The sequence below is a fragment of the Chlorocebus sabaeus genome, chromosome 2 (genome assembly GCF_047675955.1).
Source record: "Chlorocebus sabaeus isolate Y175 chromosome 2, mChlSab1.0.hap1, whole genome shotgun sequence".
NCBI classification, from domain to species: Eukaryota; Metazoa; Chordata; class Mammalia; order Primates; family Cercopithecidae; genus Chlorocebus; species Chlorocebus sabaeus.
In genome coordinates this window covers 38,240,990-38,263,355 of record NC_132905.1, presented here as the reverse complement: position 1 = coordinate 38,263,355, position 22,366 = coordinate 38,240,990, and the positions used below count along the sequence as shown (strand labels likewise).

Genomic DNA, 22,366 nt, shown 5'->3' with positions numbered 1-22,366 from the left:
AATGGGCATTTCTAACATATCTACGTATCTTCTTAAGTCAATTAAGGCAACAGTCTACACTGATTCTGTTATTTTCACACAGAGGTGAAAACCTCATTGGAATACGAGGATTCTGCACATTTAAACAGCCTCCAAATTCTGGAAGGATGACATCTTCATTTCTTGGGAGCCACGCCTCATCTCCATAGTTTGTTTTTCAATACGGAGTCTACTAGCCAGACACTGAGCTAGGACAGGGGACTCCTGGACTGTGGCCTCTTTATGGCTTGCTGCCTGACCTGGGGTCTGGCGTGATTTCTCAGTTTACCTATCTGTAAAATGAGGATAAAACAGCAGCTGCTACAGTGAGAGCTGGCCGGCAGGCACTCCGGAGTTACATTTTGATGTGTACTGCAGTGGGATGATGGGACACAATCCCACGAACCAGGCCAAGCAAGAGTTCTCTGCTCTGGCTGGGACACGGGGCCAATCCCTACAGGCTGGCGCCCTGGCCCTGCTCAGGGACACATCCAAGTTAGCTAGTGAGAGAGGAAGGGGGAAGTTACCCAGTCAGAGCCAATACGTAGATGAATGCCCACATAGGGCCGGACAAGGTGGGCGTGAATCTGGGCTTCTCCCGTCCTCACCATTTCGTCTGACCATACCATGTACTTCTGCAGTGGTCTGTGTTCCTCCAGGACAGGGAACTGGGCCGGGGCTCCCGGCAGGGCAAGCACCGGATGTTCCTTTGGAGAAAATCTAGACAGGAGATGGAATGAGGGAAGTCAGAGGACGCACAGAGAGCCTGGCTGCCACCCCCACGGAAAAACGGATGGTGTTGCACCATGCCCCAGAGACCCTGCGGAGGGGCCCCTGTAACACGCAAGAAGCACGAGAGGTTGTGAAATACCAACGGGCTGATAAGGAACCTTGGTGGCGGCGGCAACAGGCACAGTATGCAATACTGTCCCGCCGCAGGGAATTTACAACCCTCTTTGCTTGTTTAACAATTAAAACTTTACAGTAGAGCATTCCAACCTTTTATATGTCACGCTGGCTTCCAATCTGTGGTGCGGTAATTCACTCCAGGGTGGGGTGTCTGGACCAAGCCTTTGCCCTTTTACCTACACGGCGGGACTGGGACACGCAGCTGCTTACAGAAGCAACGGCCAGGTCACACTCACAGGGACTATGTACACTGGATTGGAATCGTTCATTCAACATTTAAAAAACATTTATTGATTGCCTACTATGTATTCGGGCCTGGGGGAAAACAAGACAGGCATGGTCCCTGCGCTATGGGAGGGAGCAGAGGTCTGCAGGTGCCCCTATCACACCCTCCCAAGCCCCTGCTTCCTCCTTCATACACAGTACACCTCCTAATTATTTCACATGTTTCTGCTGTGGGAAGGCAGTGGTTACAGTGTGCGCAGAATAGTGTCTGGCATACCCAAGAGCTCGGTAAATATTTTTCTTCTATTTTTCTTTTTTGAGACAGGGTCTTGCTGTCACCCACGCTGGAGTGTAGTGGCTCACTGCAACCTCCACTACAGGCTCCAGAAAAGACCCTCCCACCTCAGCCTCCTGAGTAGCTGGGACTACAGGTACGTGCCACCAGGCCCAGCTAATTTTTTATATTTTTTTGTAGAGATGGGGTTTCACAATGTTGCCCAGGTTGGTCTCGAACTCCTGGATTCAAGTGATCTGCCTACTTAGGCCTCCCAGTGTTGGGATTACAGGTGTGGGCCACCGCACCTGGTCAGTATTTCTTGACTGAACAAATGAGGAGCAAACCTGTGTTCCCTCTTCAGCTAAACCCAGACTACGTCTCAGCAACATGAAACACCTTGCTGTTCCATGTTCACAATGCACTTTCAAGTTCTAGATCTCTGTATACTTCTCTCCAGCTGGAGTGGGGAAGTGCCTTCTGCCAGCCAAAATCCTTTCCTTAAAAGTATGAAATGGGAACAGCCATTCTGGAAAACAGTTTGGCAGTTAGGTATGCAGTTACCTCATGACCCAGCAATTGTACTCTTAGGCATTTATCCAAGAAAAATGAAAACTTACATTCACAAAAGCCTATATACCAATGTCCCTTGCAGCTTTATTCACAAAATAGTCCCCAACTGGAAACAACCCAGATGTCACTGAACAAGTAAATGGCTAAACACACCGCAGTACACCTGTATCATGGAATATGAACCCCACCAAAATAAGGAACACACTATCAACACAGGCAACAATCTGGATGATGTCAAGGGAATTATCCTTGGGTCAGGGAGGGTAGGCAATCTCAAAGGTTATGTATTGCATGGTTCCATTTATATAAACATTTTAAAATGATGACATGGAGAAGAGAACAGAAATGGAGAAGAGATTACTGGTTGGCAGAGGTTAGGAATGGGGTGTATATGTTTAGGGAGGTGGGTGTGGTTATAAACTGGCAACACAAGGATCTTTGTGATAATGGAACCGTTCAGTGTCTTAACTATGGTCGTGGATACATAAACCCACACACAATAAAATTGCACAGAACTAAATACATACACATACACACACACACACACACACACACACAGAGGCATGTGCTCACACACTCAGAAGTAAGTAGAAGAAAACTGAGTAAGATGGGTGAATTGTATCAATGTCAATATCCTGGTTGTGATACTGTACTATAGTTTTGCAAAATGTTACCATTGGGGGAAATTGGGTAAAGGCTACATGGGAGGTTGCTGTCTTATTTCTTACAACTGTATGTAAATGTACAATGACCTTAATGAAAATTTCAAATAAGAATTATGAAATATTTCAAACCATTCAGGCAAATACAGAAAATAATTTAATAATGTATATACCCATGACCCAAATCAGCAGATACTAACTTTGCTTTGTTTCAGGCTTAAAAAAACAAAACAAAACAAAACAAAACATACACACACCTAAATACAAGCTCATCCTGCCATCATCCTTCCCAGAGGGTAATGTGTTTTAATGTATGATTACACTGTTACTATAGGCATCAAAAAGGAGGGGAGGGTTCTTCTGAGTGCTTTCTATGGACTGAAATGATGAAGAATGTAGATTAAGCCAGAATGCTTTGTTCCAACGTTGACTATGCCACTAGCTAACTTGAGCAGGTGACTTCACCACTCTGTGCCTTAGTTCCTCATCCATATAATAGAGATAACAGATAACAGTTCCCACATCATAAAGCTGTTTTTTTTTTTTTTTTTAATTGTGGTTGGGTGTAGTGGCCACTCCTGTAATCCCAGCACTCTGGGAGGCTGAGGTGGGCAGATCACTTGAGCCCAGGAGTTCAAGACCAGCCTGGGCAACATGGCAACATCCCATCTATCCAAAAAAATCAAAAAATTAGCCGAGTGTTGTGGTGTGTGCCCGTGGTCTCAGCTACCTAGGAGACTAAGTGGGAAAATAGCTTGAGCCTGGAAGGTTGAGGCTGCAGTGAGCCATGATTGTGCCACTGAACTCTAGCCAGGGTGACAGGGTGAGACCTTGTCTCAAAAAAATAAAAAAAAGTTGGCTAGGCACGGTGGCTCATGCCTGTGATCCCAGCACTTTGGGAGGCCAAGATGGGCCGATCATGAGGCTGGGAGATCGAGATCATCCTGGCTAACACAGTGAAACCCCACCTCTACTAAAAATACAAAAAATTAGCCAGGCGTGGTAGTAGGTGCCTGTAATCCCAGCTACTTGGGAGGCTGAGGCAGGAGAATAGCGAACCCAGGAGGCGGAGCTTGCAGTGAGCCGAGATCGCGCCACTGCACTCCAGCCTGGGTGACAGAGCGAGACTGTGTCTCAAAAAAATAATAATAAACACAAAATGAAAAAGTTGTATATATTTAAGATATACAATATGATATTTTGATATACATGTATGTAGTTAAATGATTAGTACAGTCGAGCTAATTAATATATTCATTTATAGGGCTATTGAGAGGATTAACGTATTAATCAAAGCAAAGCATTTAGAACAGTACCTTGGCACACAGAAAGCTCTCAGAGAATGCTAGCTCTCATCATCATCATCATCACATTGCATATAACCTAGTTAAAGGTTACATACAAATCTAATAAACTTTTTAAAAATTCAACTTTATGTTTCAGAGACTTGGCCATGTTGATCATGTGGATCATGTGGTTGTATTGGCTTCTCTAAAAGCTTTCCATTTTGTACAAATAAACTGCAATTTACCTACCTATTTTCCTCTTGCTGGACAGTGAGGTCGTTCCAATCTTTCCTTCACACAACAGTGCTCTGACAGACATGCCACTCATTCTCCACACCCAACACAGACCGCTTGCTCAGCAAACACCTTCCACACCTCCAAGGTCAGTCGGAACTCCCAAGCCTCACCTCCTTAGGGAGGGTCTCCTGTCCCACTTCTCTTGCTGCCTTCTGCACAATGATATGCCCTGCAGCCATCTTCCCTACCCATGGAACTGTCAGCTGGTGAGGCTGGGGACCTGAGCAGCCTGTTTGCCATTGCTCCCACATACACTATCCAAGGCCTGTGTCACTTACACAGGCTTTGGACCAGTGACAAGAAAGTATTCCTTGATGGTCCAGCTGTGTGGCACTTGTCTTGCTAGACTCCAGTTTTCTTTTCTTTTCTTTTGAGATGGAGTCTCGCTCTGTCTCCCAGGATGGAGTGCAGTGGTGTGATCTCGGCTCACTGCAACCTCTGCCTCCCTGGTTGAAGTGATTCTCTTACCTCAGCCTCCTGAGTAGCTGGGATTACAGGCACGTGTCACCATGCCCGGCTAATTTTTGTATTTTTAGTAGAGATGAGTTTTCACCATGTTGCCCGGGCTGGTCTCGAACTCCTGATCTCAGATGATCCACCCGCCTCAGCCTCCAAAGGTGCTGGGATTACAGGCGTGAGCCACCGCGCCCGGCCTAGACTCCAGTTTTGTTTATATACATAACTGTGAATTGTTTATTGGGCCTCATTATGTGACAGGCAATGCTCCGATTGCTTATGTATATTAAGTCATTTGATTTTCACAAGAGCTCTGGGAGGGAAGTATACTGTCATTCTCATTTTACAGATAAGGAAACTGAGGTAGAGAGGTTATGTAACATGCCCAAGGTTGCACAGCCAGGAACTGGTGGAGCCAGGATTTAAATCCGGGCAGTGTGCTCCAGATCCTACATTCTTAACTACTACCCCTCGACTCCCATCTCCTCCACCCCTGACAATGAGCTGAGTCTGTGGCTTAATCTTCTGATTCCCAGCCCCAGCACAGGCCTTATCCCATGGTAGGCATGATACATTTTTTAGAATAAATGAGAAAGATTTGGGGACCTCACCAGAAAGACCAGATCAGGCTGTCAGGGGTTAGAAAAGGAAGGAACTCATATTACCTGAGTACCTACTAAGGGCCAGGTCTTCAGCTAATCTTTCAGATGCTACCTCAAAGGATTTTCAAAGGAAAACCAGAGTAGATCTCCCAGAGGGGCTGGAACATTGGGATAAAATCAGGATGTGCGCCCCCGGCCACCTTCCGACCTCTTGGAAAGCACCTGCAGTCGACCTTTGGTGAATTCCAGACTTGGAATGTGTGTCCCCTCTACCTGGATCTGGACCAGCAAAGAGCTGTCCCAGTGGGACAACATCAGCTCAGACCCAACAAGCAGCGAGAGGCTAAGGCTGAACTGCTCATTCACTCTTGCTGCGGTAGGACAGCGCTGTCTGGAAAGAAAGCCAGGGGAACAGGGATCTTGGCTGGGAAAAAAATCTTGACCAGCTCTACCTGCCCGGTGACTGCTCACTCGTGGTCAGGTTCTTTGCCTACTGCTATCCAGTTGAAGTGGGCTGGCTTTCCTGCTGCTGGGCCCAGTGAACCTCTGGGGTTCTTCACCACCATGCCTGTGCTGCTGAGATTCTCCAACAAACTGGGACTTCTCTGTATACAGCATCTATTTATGCATCCAGTGTCTATTTGTGGGACCACGAGTGGATGAACCCCATATTGAGTGCAGAAGACCCAGGGACATGAACAAGGCAGGGCCTTGTTCTGGATGTCCCTGCCATGAAGGACTGTCTTTCCCTCCAGGTCTCTGCATGGCTGGCTCCCTCTCACTCTTCCAGTCTCATTCTGGTTCCCACAAGGAGGCAGCAGCAGCCTCGGAGAATGACAAGCCATGCGCTCAAATACCTGGACCATTATACATGAGAATGGTTTGGCATGACGGTCCATTGCCTTCCGACAGTCACTGTGCAGTGTGTCAGCTGAATTAGAGCTGTGCCAGGCTATTCACAGGCTCAGAACCATCAGAGCTGGAAGGATCCTCAGAAAGCATGTGGTAAAGAATACCTCTTATCCTCTTTCCCGAGAACTCAGTTTTCAGCTGCATACATGGCAGCCTAAAATAAAGACACTTCTTATCAGCCAAACACACCCCGGGGGGCGAGGGGGGAAAGAAAGACGGACATTTCTAAGTACTTCTTGCAGCTAGGTGTGGCCCATGTGCCCTAATACTAGCCAATGAGATGTAAGCAGAAGGGTTATAATGAACTTCTGGGAAAGCTTCTTAAAAAGGGAGGATATGCCCTTTTGCAACTTTTGTCCCTCCAGTTGGGATGTGATGGCTGGAGCTTCATCTGCCATCTTGGCCCATGAGGTGACACAAAAGCTAATACTGGATGGCTGAACAAAGAGATGGAAGCCTGATTTTTTTTTTTTTTTTTTTTTTTTTGAGGTAAAGTCTCACTCTGTCGCCCAAGCTAGAGTGCAGTGACATGAACTCAGCTCACTGCAACCTCCGCCTCCCAAGTTTAAGTGATTCTCCTACCTTGGCTTCCTGAGTAGCTGGGATTACAGGCGTGTGCCACCACGCCCGGCTAATTTTTTTTTTTGGTATTTTTGGTAGAGACGGGGTTTCACCATGTTGGCCAGGCTAGTTTTGAACTCCTGACCTCAAGTGATCTGCCTGCCTCTGCCTCCCTAAGTGCTGCGATTACAGGTGTGAGCCACTGTGCCCAGCTGGATTCTTGATGACACTATGGAGCCCAGGCTGTCTTGAACTCCTGGGCTCAAGGGGTCACCTGCCTGGGCCTCCCTGTAATCCCTTAAGATTACAGGTGTGAGCCATCATGCCTGACAAGCACTTCTTGAAAACTCTGAAGATAGCTTCAAAACCACTCATCTTGCCCATCCCCTTCATTTTATAGATGGGACATCGAGGTCAGAGAAGGGGAGCAGCTGCCTAATCGCCCAGTAAGCCTGGGAAGAGCTTCACTCTTTGATTCCATTCTTCTCTCCTCTCCAAGGACAAATTTGCATAGCAAGGAAGTATCCTGTATCTTAAGAAATGTTTAATGTTAAATGTTCATAGACATTCAAATTCATCCCTACTAATCATTCACAGGCTTCTTAGCAGATTGCCTCACAGGGCCTACAAACCTGAGTGTTTTGACCCCCGCCCACCTTCTGATCTCCTTTCCTGTGTGGCAGATTAAAAGTGGTCATCAAGTCTTTGAACCCCTTCCCATTAGGTGGGCTCTGCCTCCTCCCAATAGCACCCAACACAAGTGACACTGTGCCGGTTTCCAGATTCAGTTGTTAGGGAGCCTGCAGTTTCTATTTTCTGTCTCTTGGGACACTCACTCCCTGGATGTCCCCTCTCAGAACACAGGTGCCATGCTGTAAGAAGCCCAAGCCATATGGAGAGGTCATGTGTATACATGCTTGTTGGTGGCCCCAGCTTGGCTCCCAAATGACAGCAGCATCACCCACCAGACATGAGGGGGACTTCCTGAACATGTAGCTCAGTCAAGCCTTTTTTTTTTTTTTTGAGAGAGTTTTGCTCTGCTGCCCAGGCTGGGATGCAGTGGCACAATCTCGGCTCACTGCAACCTCAACCTCCAAGGTTCAAGCGATTCTCATGCCTCAGCCTCCTGAGTAGCTGGGGTTACAGGTGTGTGCCACCATGCCCAGCTAATTTTTTATATTTTTAGTAGAGACTGGGTTTTGGCATGTTGGCCAGGCTGGTCTTGAACTCCTGGGATCAAGTGATCTACCTGCCTCAGTCTCCCAAAGTGCTGGGATTACAGGTGTAAGTCATTGTGCCCAGCCTTGGTCAAGCCTTTAGATAACTTGAGCCCTGGATGGGCATGGTGGCTCATGAAGTAATCCCAGCACTTTGGGAGGCCAAGGCAGGATAATTACTTGAGGCCAAGAGATCAAGAACAACCTGGGCAACAGACCATGATCCCCATCTCTGCCAAAAAAGAAGGATAACTTGAGCCCTAGCTGACAGCTGACTGCAGCCACATAAGACCACAAGCAAGAACTGCCCAGCTAACTCAAGTGTCCATCAATAGGTGAAGAGATACACAAATGTGGTATATACATACAATGGACTATTAGTCAGTCTTAAAAGGACTAAAATTTTGATACAGGCTACAACACTGATGAACCTTGCCACATGAAATAAGTCAGACACAAAAAGATACATATTGTATGATTCCACTTCTATAAGACACCTAAGTACCTATGAGATACCTAGAGAAATTCAAAGACAGAAAGTAGAAAAGCATTTACCAGGGGCTGCGGGGACATGGAAATGGGAGTTATGGTTTAATGGGTAGAGTATCTGTTTGGGAAGATGAAAAAATTCTAGAGATGGATAGTTATAATGTTTGCACATGTGAATGTACTTAATGTTACTGAAGTGTACACTTAAAAATGGTTAAAAAAAGTTCCACTAGTATACATATATACACACCAGTAACAATTTTTGAAATCTTGTGTTTTTAAATGTTTAGAATCGATCCTGCCAGCAATATTTACCAAACTGGTAAATATTGATACAAATTACATCTCAAAAGGACAAGTTTTTTAATTAAGGAGGGGTGTCTTTTTTTTTTTTCTTTCAGATGGAGTCTCGCTCTGTTGTCCAGGCTGGACTGCAGTGGTGTGATCTCGGCTCACTGCAACCTCCGCCTCCCAGGTTCAAGCAATTCTCCTGCCTCAGCCTCCTGAGTAGCTGGGATTACAGGTATGAGCCACCATCCACAGCTAACTTAGAAATGGGGTTTCACCATGTTGGTCAGGTTGGTCTCGAACTCCTGATCTCGTGATCCGCCCACCTCGGCCTCCCAAAGTGCCGGGATTACAGGTATGAGTCACCGCGCCTGGCCGGGGTGTTTCTTTTCTAAGATAGGGTCTCACTCTGTCAACTAGGCTGGAATGCAGTGGCACAATCATGGCTCAATGCAGCCTTGAACTCCTGGGCTCAAGCAATCCTCTTGCCTCAGCATCCTCAGTAGCTGGGACTACAGGTGCATGCCACCATGCCTGGCAAATTTTTTTTCTTTTGCAGGGACAAGGTCTTGCTATATTGACCAGGCTAGCCTCAAGCGATTCTCCTGCCTTGGCCTCCAAAAATGTTGGGATTACAGGCATGAGCCACTGAGCCCAACCAAAATGAAAAAGTTAATTATTATTTGATTATATATATATTTATACATATATATACACACACACACTGATTTCATTTTAAGCTAATATGCGTAGATATGTATGTGTATATATAATATACATACATATAAATGTGTAGGGGACACAAGTATACACTTTTTTTTGGAGAAGTAATGAATTACATTTAAATTTTTCTTCTTCATTAAAAAAGAAACCTCTAGGCCAGGCATAGTGGCTCACATCTGTGATCCAGCACTTTGGGAGGTCAAGGCAGGAGGATCACTTTAAGCCAGGAGTTTAAGACCAGCCTGGGCAAGAGGACAAAACCCTGTCTATACAAAAAATAAACAAAATTAGATGGGTATGGGGGTGTGTGTCTGTGGTCCCAGCTACTTGGGGAGTTGAGGTGGGAGAAGCTCTTGGGCCTGGGAGGTCAAAGCTGCAGTGAGCTGTGATGGAGCCACTACAATCCAACCTGGGTAACAGAGTTAGACCCTGTCTCGAAGAAAAAAAAAGAAAAAGAAAAAAAGAAAGAAATCTCCCACCATATCTGAGGGTACTCATTGCCTCAGAATAAAGGTTATTCATTCCAAGAAATAGATGTTTAACCTGAATTTAAACTTTGTACAGCAGGGATTCCATAAAGAAAATGGAAAAAAGAAAACCCAAAAGAATTGCCCAGCTAAGCCCAGTTAACCCACAGTCCCATGAGAAATAATAACTACTGTTATGCTACTAAGTTTTATAGTGATTTATTATGCAGCAACAGATGACAGCAACATCCTACCATTCTCTCACTCACTGCATACCACATTGCCTTCTTTCTGCCCCCTCACCATACCAAGTTTATTCCTGCCTCAGGGTCTTTGCTCCTGACTTCCTGCTGTGAACTACTTTCCCTCTAACTCTGACATAACTGGCTCCATCTCATCCTTCTGGTCTTAGCCCTGCCAATCACATACCACCTGTTTAACATCCTTCTAAGCACCATGTCACTCTGGAACTATCCTATGTAAAAGTTTATTCACTATTTCCCCTGTTAGACTGTGAGTTCCATCGGGGCAGGGACCTTATCTGCCTTATTCTGGCCTGTATCCCCAGCATCCAAACCAGCCCTTGATGCTCAGGAAGTGCTCCTTAAGTACATGTTGAAGGCAGGCAGGCAGTTGTCCAGAGACTGTCAACTCCGTTAAACTCTCTCCAGAGACCTCACGTTCCCTACTAATTTTCCTTTCCCAAAAACTTGGCTGTAAGGCACAAACTTCCTCAAACCCTCATGTAATTCTTACAACTCAATGAACTAAAACAAAGCTATGGGGCAATAAACAAGTGTTTCAACAACACTCCCCATGCACCATTGTCCTTTCTCTTCCTACTAGGATTGTGTGCTTTTTCTGGCTTTTTGGAATTTGCTTTTGGAGCTGCTTTTAGAGTTGGTGGCACTTTTTTCCCCCTGCCATATTGTCAACATGGGCAAATCTCCATCTTTTGAGGGCAGGTCTGCCTCTGGCAACAGCTCCAGTTCATTCGGAGGTGAATGGGGGAGAACCATGCAGGCAGACGAATGGGAGTGTGTTATCTGGGATCAACAATGAAGAAGATTTAAATCTGCCATGACTGAGGATCCTCAGTAGCGCATGAACTAGGTGCAAAGGCAAGTCCCAGAAAGGAACTGGCAGCTGTTAAAGGCACAGCTATTTAATCCATGGTGATTAAGAACAGGTGCTTTGGGACTGGGCGCAGCAGCTCATGCTTGTAATCCCAGCACTTTGGGAGGCTGAGGTGGGAGGATCACTTGAGGCCAGGAGTTTAAGACCAGCCTGGGCAACATAGCAAGATCCTATCTCTACAAAACAAAACAAAATATTAGTCAGGCGTGGTGGCACATGCCTGCAGTCCCAGTTACTTGGGGGGCTGAGTGGGGAGGATTGCTTGAACCTAGGGATTTGAGGTTACGGTGAGCTATGATCATACTACTGTACTCCAGCCTGGGAGACAAGCAAGACCCTGTTTCAAATATAAATATATAAAATAACTGGTGCTTTGGATTCAGACTTCCTGGGTTCAAAACCAAGCTCTGCAACTTCAAGCTTCATGACCTTGGGCAAGGGACCTTACTCCTTTCTGCTTCAATTTCTCTAAGTGTAAAGCATAGATGACAGTAACAACCCACAGACTCAGGGAAAGAGTAAGTGAGTCAATACCTGTGAAGACTTAGAACAGTGTCTGGCACATAGAAGGCGCTAAATGAATCTTAGCTGTTGTTATTTATTAAAGATTTACAGGCCGGGTGTGGTGGCTCACGCCCGTAATCCTAGCACTCTGGGAGGCTGAGGCGGGCGGATCACGAGGTCAGGAGATTGAGATCATCCTGGCTAACATGGCAAAACCCCGTTTCTACTAAAAATACAAAAAAATTAGCCAGGTGTGGTGGTGGGCGCCTGTAGTCCCAGCTACTTGGGAGGCTGAGGCAGGAGAATGGCATGAACCCGGGAGGCGGAGGTTACAGTGAGCCCAGATCGCGCCACTGCACTCAAGCCCGGGCGACAGAGCGAGACTCTGTCTCAATAAATACATACATACATACATACATACATACATAAAAATAAAAATAAAATAAAATAAAGATTTACAAACAGACCCGAGCTGTCCACTCAACAGCTCAATGACCTTGGGAAGTTATTTAACTTCACTGGGCTCAGTTTCCTCGCCTATAAAATGGAAATTGATAACAATACCTACTTCATGAACTATCTCAAAGGCTTAAATAAAATAAAGCACGTGAGCAATAACATTCTGGCTGGCTGCTTAGTGCGGAATATACACTTCATGCACTATGAAGCAGATACCATCAGCGCTGGCTCAGGGCTCAGGACTATCTCACTCCTCGGCCTGTGCTTATTTTGTTTTGTTGAGACGGGGCCTTGCTCTGTCACCTGGGCTGGAGTGCAGGGGTACCATCATGGCTCACTGCAGCCTTGATCTCTTAGACTCAAGTGATCCACCCACCTTGGCCTCCCAAAGTGCTGGGATTACAGGCGTGAGACTCATTTCTCTATATCTGTTTACCTTTGGCCTATTAAATGCCAAGTGCTTTGACCACATATGAATTAGTATGTTCCTTGCACCTCCTAACCAATATCTGCCTTCTAAGCCCACGATCTTTCCTGCCATGCTATAGCATTAAGGACAAGTACACTATGCTGATTATTGTCATTGTGAAACCATAGCTCCTAGAAAACCAGGGCCGGTCATCCTCATTTTCACACATCACTACTGGCCTCTGAGTATTATGTCTCAGTCATGACAGACGCCCTATAAATGTTTCACAGCCTGTGCCCATGCCCTGCTAACCTATTTTTTTTTAAACAGGGGCTAATGGAGTGCAATTAATAAACACATCCAGTAATTATCAAGATGACATCATTTCTCGGTCTGCACCTGAAGATGTTCTCTAGAAGCTGCTCCCAATTTCACCTTGTGAAGAGTAAGGTAACACAGGAGTGATTCTCACGCCTAGAGGAGGAAATTGAGACTCATGTGACTGCAGAATGTTCTTTTTATGACATCCCTTATCAACTGATAAACTCTTTCTCAACCTCATGGCAGGTCAACGTTCCACCGTGTCAGGCGTGGAGATGGGAACAGATCATACAGGATTCCAAGTTCAACAGACAGAGCACCGGCACCTTTGGTCTCATACATCAGGGTGGGGAAGACCGGGAGAGTGCTAGAAGGTGCTGAATACCCACGAGCTCCATGCCCCTCCCCTAAACCCAGCAACACTACCCCCTCCAAGTACCTCTGGCTCCATTGTTCTCTGTAGGAAGCACTGAAGGAAATGCCTGTAAAAAGCTCAGACTTGTTGAAACTCACATGAAACTGATCCCAGAATGGGCCAAAGGGGTTTCCTTCCTGCAGAAAGAGAGTGGTGGAAAGCTTACTGAGGGGGATGGAAAGCCATCTGGGGATGGGGCCAGTAGGTGGGGAAACCTGGGTGATTTGACTCAGGCCAAAACACTCTCACAGGATGGCCTAGAGGAATGTCACTCTGTAATTCCTGGGCCAGGGACTGAGGAGATGCCTCGGCTTTAATTCTGGTTTCCAGCAGGAAAGTCTTTCCTGTTCACATGTCACACCCTGCTGACCCAGCACTGATGACGGTCTGGGGAGAAGCAGACCTGAACCAAGGACTAGAGCTTCAAGAGACATTCAAGGTTGGCTAATCCAATGCCTTCATTTGCAAGATGGAAACCAAGGCCCACTGAGGGTCAGACACTTACCCAAGGTTACAAGCAAGTAAGGGTACTACTGGGGCTGTGAGCTAGGTCTCCTTTCTCAAATTTCATGGTTCTTCCAACCACTTTCCTAAGACTTTAGAACATACACCGAAAGACATATTTGGGGGTTGCCTTATTTCCAAAGTGCCAGAAATGCACAAATTTCTTCTAATAAGATACGACAGCCTCTCATTTGCCTGCTGAGATGCAGGAAAGTATTCAAGTTAAGTGGGTAGACAATGGTGCCAAATTACCTAAGGCTGAATCCCAGCTCTACCACTTGTTTGCTGTGTGATCCTGAGTAAGATACTGACCCTCTCTGTGCTGTCCTCAGTGTCCTCTCTATGAAGTGGGGATATTATAAGTATTCTCCTCATGGAACAGTGTATTAAATGAGTTGATACACGTAAAGCTCTTAGCATGGTATCTGACATATATAGTAAGTGCTACGTGAATATTAGTTATTAGTACTGATGTGACACTTTGCAGTTTATAAGCACTCTTTCACCTGGCCCTCAAGACACTTTATGAGTGAGACAGAGCAGGGACTGGCATCTCTATTTTGTAGGTAGAAATGAAGGCTCAGAGAAGCAAAGTCTTCTGCCCGAGGTGATGCTGCTCCACTAACAAATGCCAGAAACAGCACTTAAATCTCCGTTTTTCTACTCTAAGTCCTTTCCCTGCATTTTGCCATGACATAGTCTTGGGGGCCTAGAGGACATGGAACAGGAAGAAAGGGACCCCGAACCCACAGGACCCACCTTCATGGGGCACGTCTTCTTATCTGGGCTTCGCTGGGCTGCCACCTCAAAGCAGTATGCCACCCGCTTCTCAGGGGGCCAGTGGGTGGGTGCCAGCTTCTCCATGAAATCCTCCAAGCTGATGACCCGATGGTAAGCCTGGAGGGGCTCCAGCTTGAAGTACTTCTGGTAGGACACATGGAGCTGCAAGAAAAGGAGGAGCAGAGGTCCCACCTCAGTGCCCTAGAGGCTACTTTAGACATTTATTAAAACAATACACTCCAGGCCAGGCGCAGCGGCTCACACCTGTAAACCCAGCACTTTAGGAGGACAAGGCGGGCAGATCACTTGAGGTCAGGAGTTCAAGACCAGCCTGGCCAACACCGCGAAATCCTGTCTCTACTAAAAATACAATAAAATTAGCTGGGCATGGTAGTGAGCACCTGTAGTCCCAGCTACTCGGGAGGCTGAGGCAGGAGAACCACTTGAACCTGGGCGGTAGAGGTTGCTTGCAGTGAGCCAAGATCATGCCACTGCACTCTAGCCTGGATGACAGAGCAAGACTCCGTCTCAAAAAAACAAAAACACTCTAAGATCAAGACAGTTCAGACTACATGACAATGAAAAGTTTTCATCAAAAGACGCCAAAGTTAGGATAGAGACAGGTTAGGGGGAGAGTCTGCAAACTAAAGAACAAACAGTAACATCCCTGTGTTAAAAAACACCTGCTAATCTATAACAAAAAAAGACAAATGATGCCAAGAGAAAAATACAGGCAAAGGTTAGGGGTAAACAACTCACAGCAAAGGAAACCCAAATAGCCAACATACTCAGAAGATGTCTAACCTTACTAGTAATTAGGAAAAAGCAAATTACAATTATAACAAGGCATCAATTACTTCTCACTCATGAGACTAGCAAAAACTGAAAAGCCTAACTTGTGGGGAAATGGGCACTCTTGTACACGGCTGGTAGCAGAAGTCTACATTTTGGGGCAACCACTTTGGGATCCAATCAATGAGTATCTAATAGAATTTAAAATGCTCCTTTTGGCCAGGTGTGGTAGCTCATGTCTGTAATCTCAGCACTCTGGGAGGCCGAAGCAGAAGGATCACTTGAGGTCAGGAGTTCAAGACGAGCCTAGACAACATAGTGAGACCCTGACTCTACAAAAAATTTAAAAATTGGCTGGGCGTGGTGGTGCACACCTGTAGTCCCAGCTACTAGGGGGGCTGAGATGGAAGGATTTCTTGCATCTAAGAGGTTGAGGCTTCAGTGATGTGTGACTGTGCCACTGTACTCTAGCCTGGGCCACAGAGTAAGACTCCGTCTCAAAAAAAAATTTTTTTTGTTTTTTTAATATACTTTCCTCTTCTAGCTATCTGCTCTAGAGAAGTACAGAAGTTCTTGCACTTTGGACCTGGAGATCGGTACCAGGATGCTCAGTGCCACATTGAAAGTATAGGACGGAACATCAAAGGAGTCACACCAAATATACTATATCCACAACAGTTGTTAAGGGAACAGGACTAGCCCCAAGAGTCAAAAAGAGACTTCATTGTTTACCAACTTTATCTGTAACGCTTTATTTCTTTTATTAACAAAAAGAGAGGATGAAACAAAGATGAGAAAGTGTTAACAATTATCACTTCCAATGGTGGGTACATGGTTGGTGGTTGTATTCATCTATGTACTTTTCTTTTTTTTTTTTTTTATTGAGATGGAGTCTCACCCATCACCCAGGCTGGAGTGCAATGGCGTGATCTTGGCTCACTGCAACCTCTGCCTCCCAGGTTCAAGCGATTCTCCTGCCTCAGCCTCCGGAATAGTTGGGATTACAGGCGCACACCACCACGCCCGGCTAATTTTTTGTATCTATAGTAGAGATGGGGTTTCACCATGTTGGCCAGGCTAGTCTCAAACTCCTGACCTCGTGATCTGTCCGCCTCGGCCTCCCAAACTGCTGGGATTACAGGCGTGAGCCACTGCTCCCGGCCTCATCTTTATATTTTTCTACATTTTTTTTTTTTTTTTTTGAGATGGAGTCTTGCTCTGTCTCCCAGGTTGGAGTGTAATGGCGCCATCTTGGCTCACTGCAAACTTCGCCTCTGGGGTTAAAGCAATTCTTCTGCCTCATCCTCCTGAGTAGCTGAGATTACAGGCGGGTGCCATGACACCTAGCTAACTTTTGTATTTTTAGCAGAGACAGGGTTTCACCATGTTGGACAGGCTGGTCTTGAACTTCTGACCTCAAGTGATTCGCCTGCCTCCCACTGCACTCGGCATATTTTTCTAGATTTTAGAACATTTCTGGCTGGGTGCAGTCACTCACACCTATAATCCCAGTACTTTGGGAGGCTGAGGCGGATGGATCACCTGAGGTCAGGAGATGGAGACCAGCCTGGACAACATGGTGAAACCCCATCTCTACTAAAAATACAAAAATTAGCTAGGCGTGGTGGTGGGTGCCTGTAATGCCAGCTACTCGGGAGATCTGAGGCAGGAGAATCAGTTGAATCCGGGAGGTGGAGGTTGCGGTGAGCCAAGATCATGCTACTGCACTCCAGCTTGGGTGACAAGAGCAAAACTCCATCTTGAAGAAAGAAAAAAAAAATTCTGGCCAGGTGTGGTAGCTTACTCCTGTAATCCCAGCACTTTGCAAGGCCAAGGCAGGTAGACTACTTGAGGCCAGGAGTTCGAGACCAGCCTGGCCAACATGGTGAAACGTCGTCTTTACTAAAAATATAAAAAGTTAGCCGGGTGTAGTGGTGCATGCCTGTAGTCCCAGCTACTCAGGAGTGGAGGCACGAAAATCACTTGAACCCGGGAGGCGGATGAGCCAAGATTGTGCCACTGCACTTCAGCCTGGGTGACAGAGCGAGACTCTTTATCAAAAATGAAAAACAAACAAACAAAACCAAAAAAATTTCTGCAGGGTGTGGTGGCTCACATCTGTAATCCTAGCACTTTGGAAGGCTGAGGCAGGAGGACTGCTTAGACTCAGGAGTTTGAGACTAGCCTGGGAAACATAGCGAGACCTTGTCCCTACTAAAAATCAAAGAATTAGTCGGGTGTGGTGGTGGGTGCCTGTAATCCCAGCTACTTGGAGGCTGAGGTGGGAGGATTGCTTGAGGAGAAGGAGGCTGCAGTGAGCGATGATCATGCCACTGCACTTCAGCCTGGGCAACAGTGAGACCTTGTCTCAAAAAACATAAAAAGAAAAAAGAAACACAGGCCTGTAATCAGCGGGGGATTCTGAGTCTGGGCCAGAGATAAAGTTGGGAGGCACATGGAGAAGAGTAAAAGCCACAGGAGTCAACAGACATTTATAGCAAAGCAAGTAATGGTAATAATAGCAACTAATATTTACTGTATGCTGACACAGTGCCAGGTACTGCACTCATCACTTTACATAGATTTGCACATTTAATCCTAAGAGGCAGGAATATAACCATCTCCAGTTTACTTATGAAGAAACCCAAGCATACAGAATCTTGATAACATCTGAGGTCACATAGCTGATAAGCAAACAGAAAGAGGAGAAACACTAACATCTAAACAGTGGGTGGAGAAAAAGGAGCCCCTGATACAGTGTAAAGAGGAAAATGCTGAGAGGTTAGATTGTAGCAGGGACAGGTGGTGTCTTGGAACAGGGAAGTTCAGGAAGGAGAGGCTCACAGGGTCAGGTGCCACTGGGAGGTCAGGTGAGAGAAAGACTGGAAAATAACCCCTGCCAATTTGGAGGTCACTGGTGACCTCAGTGAGAATGCTAACAGTGGCAAAGAAGAGCCTTGTTGAGGCAGGTAAGTAAGCCACAGAAAGCAAGGAAGTGGGGATTCAGAAAGACAACTGGCTGAGAAGGCAAAGAGACAGAGGCAAGCAAGCCAGAGGGAGATGGATGGGCAATGTCTACATTCTAATAGTACGAGGCCAGGCGCAGTGGCTCACGCCTATAATCCCAGCACTTTGGGAGGCCAAGGCAGGCAGATCATGAGGTCAAGAGATTGAGACCATCCTGGCCAACATGGTGAAACTCTGTCTCTATTAAAAATACAAAAATTAGCTGGGCGTGGTGGTGCACCTGTAGTCCCAGCTACTCAGGAGGCTGAGGCAGGAGAATCGCTTGAACCCGGTAGGCGGAGGTTGAAGTGAGCTGAGATCGCGCCACTGCACTCCAGCCTGGCAACAGAGCGAGACTCCATCTAAAAAATAAAATAAAAAAAGTGAGTGTGAAACTATCAGAACATCAATGGTTTCTATTAACTAAGGACTCTAGGATCTCTACGTTGATGAGCTCAGTTGCTTCTAAGAGGGAGGTGGCATATGACAACACTGAAGGCGTGTTACTGTCGCTGACTCATTCAGTCCTTACCAAAAGACGGTAACAAGAATCATTACCAGCTTATTTTTAAAATGAGGAAACTGAGGCACAAAGAGGTAAAGTACCCTGTCCAGGCCATGTAACTAGTAAGAACCCAAGTCAGACTACGATCTCAGGTACTCAGGCTTTTGACTGCTGTTCAAAACCTCCATAAAGGCTAGGTGCGATGGCTCACGCCTGTAATCCCAGTACTTTGGGAAGCCGAAGCGGGCGGAATACCTGAGGTCAGGAGTTTGAGACCAGCCTGACCAACACAGTGAAACCCTGTCTCTACAAAAAATACAAAATTAGCCGGGCACTGTGGCACATGCCTGTAATCCCAGCTACTCAGGAGGCTGAGGCTGGAGAATTGCTTGAACCCGGGAGGTGGAGGCTGCAGTGAGCCGAGATCGCGCCACTGCACCCCATGCTGGGCAACGAGAGCAACACTCCATCCCCCCCCAAAAAAAAGACTCCATTTCACAACCTCTGTAAATACTGGCATGCAAAGGAAAAAGTAAAATCTATGCAGAGAAAAAGTTGTAAGAATGAAATTAAGTGTTTTGTTCACACTAAGTATTATTTTTGATGTCTACTGAAAAATTATTAAGTCAATTCATCAAATATTAATTAAGTTCCTACTGTCAGGCTCCGGGAGATACAATATGAACAAAGACACAGGGTCACTGGAAGACACAAAGAATAAGCAAGGAACTTGGGGCTGGTGAGCATTGCATGACGAGGGAGCCCCTTGATGCGGTGAGAGGCAGCACTGAAGCCAGACTGCCTGGGTTGTGGCCTTGGACATGTTACTAAATAACCTGTGCCTGCATGTCTCCTTTAAAATTGATAAGAGCATCTACTACCCTTGGGCAATGGAATGTACAGAGGGTAGGACCAATCAGGGAAGGAAAGGGAGGCTTTAGGTTCAAGTCACAGGCTCTGGAGTCAGACAAGAAGGCTTTGAATTCCAGCTCTCCTACTCACAGGCTGTGTGATCTTGGGCAAGTTACCTAACCTCTGTAAACCCCGGTTTCCTCACAGGCAAGTGATGAGGGTGAAATGAGCTAATTCTCATGCAGCCACACACAACAGGTGCTGGATAAACGTTAGGCATTGTTATTGCAGTGAAGACAGTTCTGGCTGGAGGTAGGGCAATCTCAGAGGAGTGGGAGGTAAAGCCCAGAGGACTTGAGGGTTAAGTGTAAGTAAGCAAGACTGAAGAAGGGCGGAGAAGGGTCAAGGTCAGGGGGAAGTACTCACGTTGGTGAAGGGAGGCTTGTGATGCTGGTACTCAATCCAAGGAGGGACAGCCAAGGTGCGGTTTAGCAGCTTTGCAAATGCCAGAGAGCCCAAGAAGTGATCGGCCTGGTTCCCAAAGCGCCCTGGAAATGGTACATTGTGGGTGAGGTGAGGCCTGGGGCATGGAGGGCATAGAGCATGCAGGGCTCAGAAAGGTTGTGGAGCCAGGGGTAGAAAGTCAGGGATACCAAGGAGAACTAGGGGACCTGGCAGCATAAGAACAAGTCTGGACTCTTGGGTCTGATATCCAAGGCTCTTCAGGTCCTGCAACAACTGCTTCTGCCACTCCAGGCTTCTTGCTGTTTCCCCAACATGCTCTACAATTCCCATCCCCACCCAATGCCTCTGATCTTGCTGTCCCTCAGCCAGAAGAGCCCTTCTACCTTTATCTCCATTCACCTGCACATGGAAGGGCAACTCGAATGCCTCATTCACTGGGCTCCTTTCACCAATCCCCTGCCATACTCACTCTCCTCCTTTACCTCCCACTTTGGCTCTGAGTTACTTCAGTTCTTCAATTTTCCTCAAATATCTTTTTTCACTTCCTGACCTTTGTACTGGCTGATTCCTCAGCCTGTGAATGCCTCAGAAGCAAGGACCCTGTGTAATTCCTTTTGTTAATCCCAGCGTGCCATCTGTTCGTTCATTTCACAAATATGACTGAGAGGCCACAATGTGCCAGACTCTGTGCTAGGTGCTAGGATACAGGAATGAACAAGAAAGACAAGGCCTCTGCCCCCAAGTTCACTGGGGAGACACTAAACGTATAAATAAATACATGAAAAATGTTGATAATTGCCAGAAAGAGATGGAAAAAGTTTGGTGATAGGGTAATGAGACTACTTGGGTAGAGGTCGGTGAAATCCTTTCTGGTGACATTTAGGTTGAGATCTAAAGGATGGGAAACAGTGGTCAGGCAGAAATGGAGGAGAGGGTTCGAGGCATAGGGACTGCCACCTGCAGCAGTGCAGACTGGAAGACCTGAGCATGTGTGAGGAACACAAAGGAGATAAGTGTGGCTGCAGCTGAAGGATCAGCAGAGAAGGGAGTTGCGGAGATGGCCATTGGAGGCTACCTCATGCAGGGCCCTGAAAGCCATGGTCAGGAGTCTGGAAGCCACTGGGGGCTTTAAGATCATCCACTTCCACAATTCTGATCCACCACACCCATTTCAACTGTGCACCTGGCATGGCCTTTAGATTCTCCCTACCCTACTCTATTTCCCCTTAGTATTCATCATCCTCTATGAAACTATGTACTTATTGTTTTATGTTTATCCCTTACTGGGTTTGTTTGCTTGTTTCGAGACAAGGTCTCACTCTGTCACCCACGCTGGCAGTGTAGTGGCAAGATCAGAGCTCACTGCAGCCTCGAATTCCTCAGTTCAAGAGATCCTCCCACCTCAGCTTCCCAAGTAGCTGGGACTACAAGCACATGATACCACGCTCTTTTTTTGAGACTGGATTTTCACTATGTTGCCTAGGCTGATCTCGAGCTCCTGGCTTCAAGTGATCCTGCCTCGGTCTCTCAAAGTACTGGGATTACAGAAGTGAGCCACCGCGCCTGGCCTACTTATTCTCTATTGGTTGTCTTCCTCAACTAAAATGAAGGCTCTACAAGGACGCAGAGTTTATCTTATTCACTGCGGTATTCCCAGCACGGAGAACAGGGCCTGGCACTGAATAGGTGCCCCATAAATATTTGCTGAATGAATGAAAAATCACCAGGAGCCAGCGTGGGTCAGTGACATCAAGTCCTGCCCCAGTAACTCCATTTACTGGACCCTGGGCTAGCTTAGACCTCTAGCAAGTCACATAACCTCTCCCAGCCTCAGTTTTCTCATCTGTCAAATGGAAGGTTGGACACGTTGGCCCCCCTGTGCCCTTGCAACTAGGGCAGAGAGGAGAAGAGCATGCCCTGTCCCGCTCTGAGGTTCTCTCCTGGACCTGTGAAGGTGTCTCTGGGCGCATCAGAGGAGTTGCTTCTCCTCTCCCGGCCTCGGTCTCTCCATTTGAGCAGAGGGCTCGGGAGGCCTTACCCATGCAGGGGCAGTAGAGCAGGTAACCGGCCGGGTCCCAGGAGCCCGCGGGCATCCCCGGGAGCGGCAGAAGCAGCAGCAGGAAAGGCACGCGCAGCGGCGGTGCCCACGCGGCGGCGCCCATGTCGGCCCGGGAACCCGAGACAGCCGCGGCGAACAGTCGGGGAGAGAAGGAGGGACGCAAGCGCCCGCCCCGCTCCCGGCAGTCCCTGCGCGCCGC

The 22,366-nt window shown here is 46.9% G+C and overlaps 1 protein-coding gene across 4 annotated transcripts in view; it reads right to left on the bottom strand.

Annotated features, from left to right (window-relative positions):
* The window catches only part of POFUT1 (protein O-fucosyltransferase 1), a 31,393-nt gene extending 9,046 nt beyond the window's left edge, over window positions 1–22,347 (bottom strand). The window contains exons 1-5 of one of the 4 annotated variants that reach the window (XM_008020454.3): window positions 22,147–22,347; window positions 20,070–20,191; window positions 14,468–14,650; window positions 13,229–13,341; window positions 546–738 (exon numbers count right to left, since the gene is read on the bottom strand). In XM_008020454.3, coding sequence (XP_008018645.1) covers window positions 546–738; window positions 13,229–13,341; window positions 14,468–14,650; window positions 20,070–20,191; window positions 22,147–22,270 — 735 coding nt within the window. In that variant the 5' untranslated portion in view covers window positions 22,271–22,347. Of the gene's footprint in view, window positions 1–545; window positions 12,943–13,228; window positions 13,342–14,467; window positions 14,651–20,069; window positions 20,192–22,146 lie in introns of those variants that run through there. The other 3 variants (XM_008020447.3, XM_008020442.3, XM_008020458.3) reach the window with 3 other exon arrangements.
* Between the last annotated feature and the right edge of the window lie 19 nt (window positions 22,348–22,366).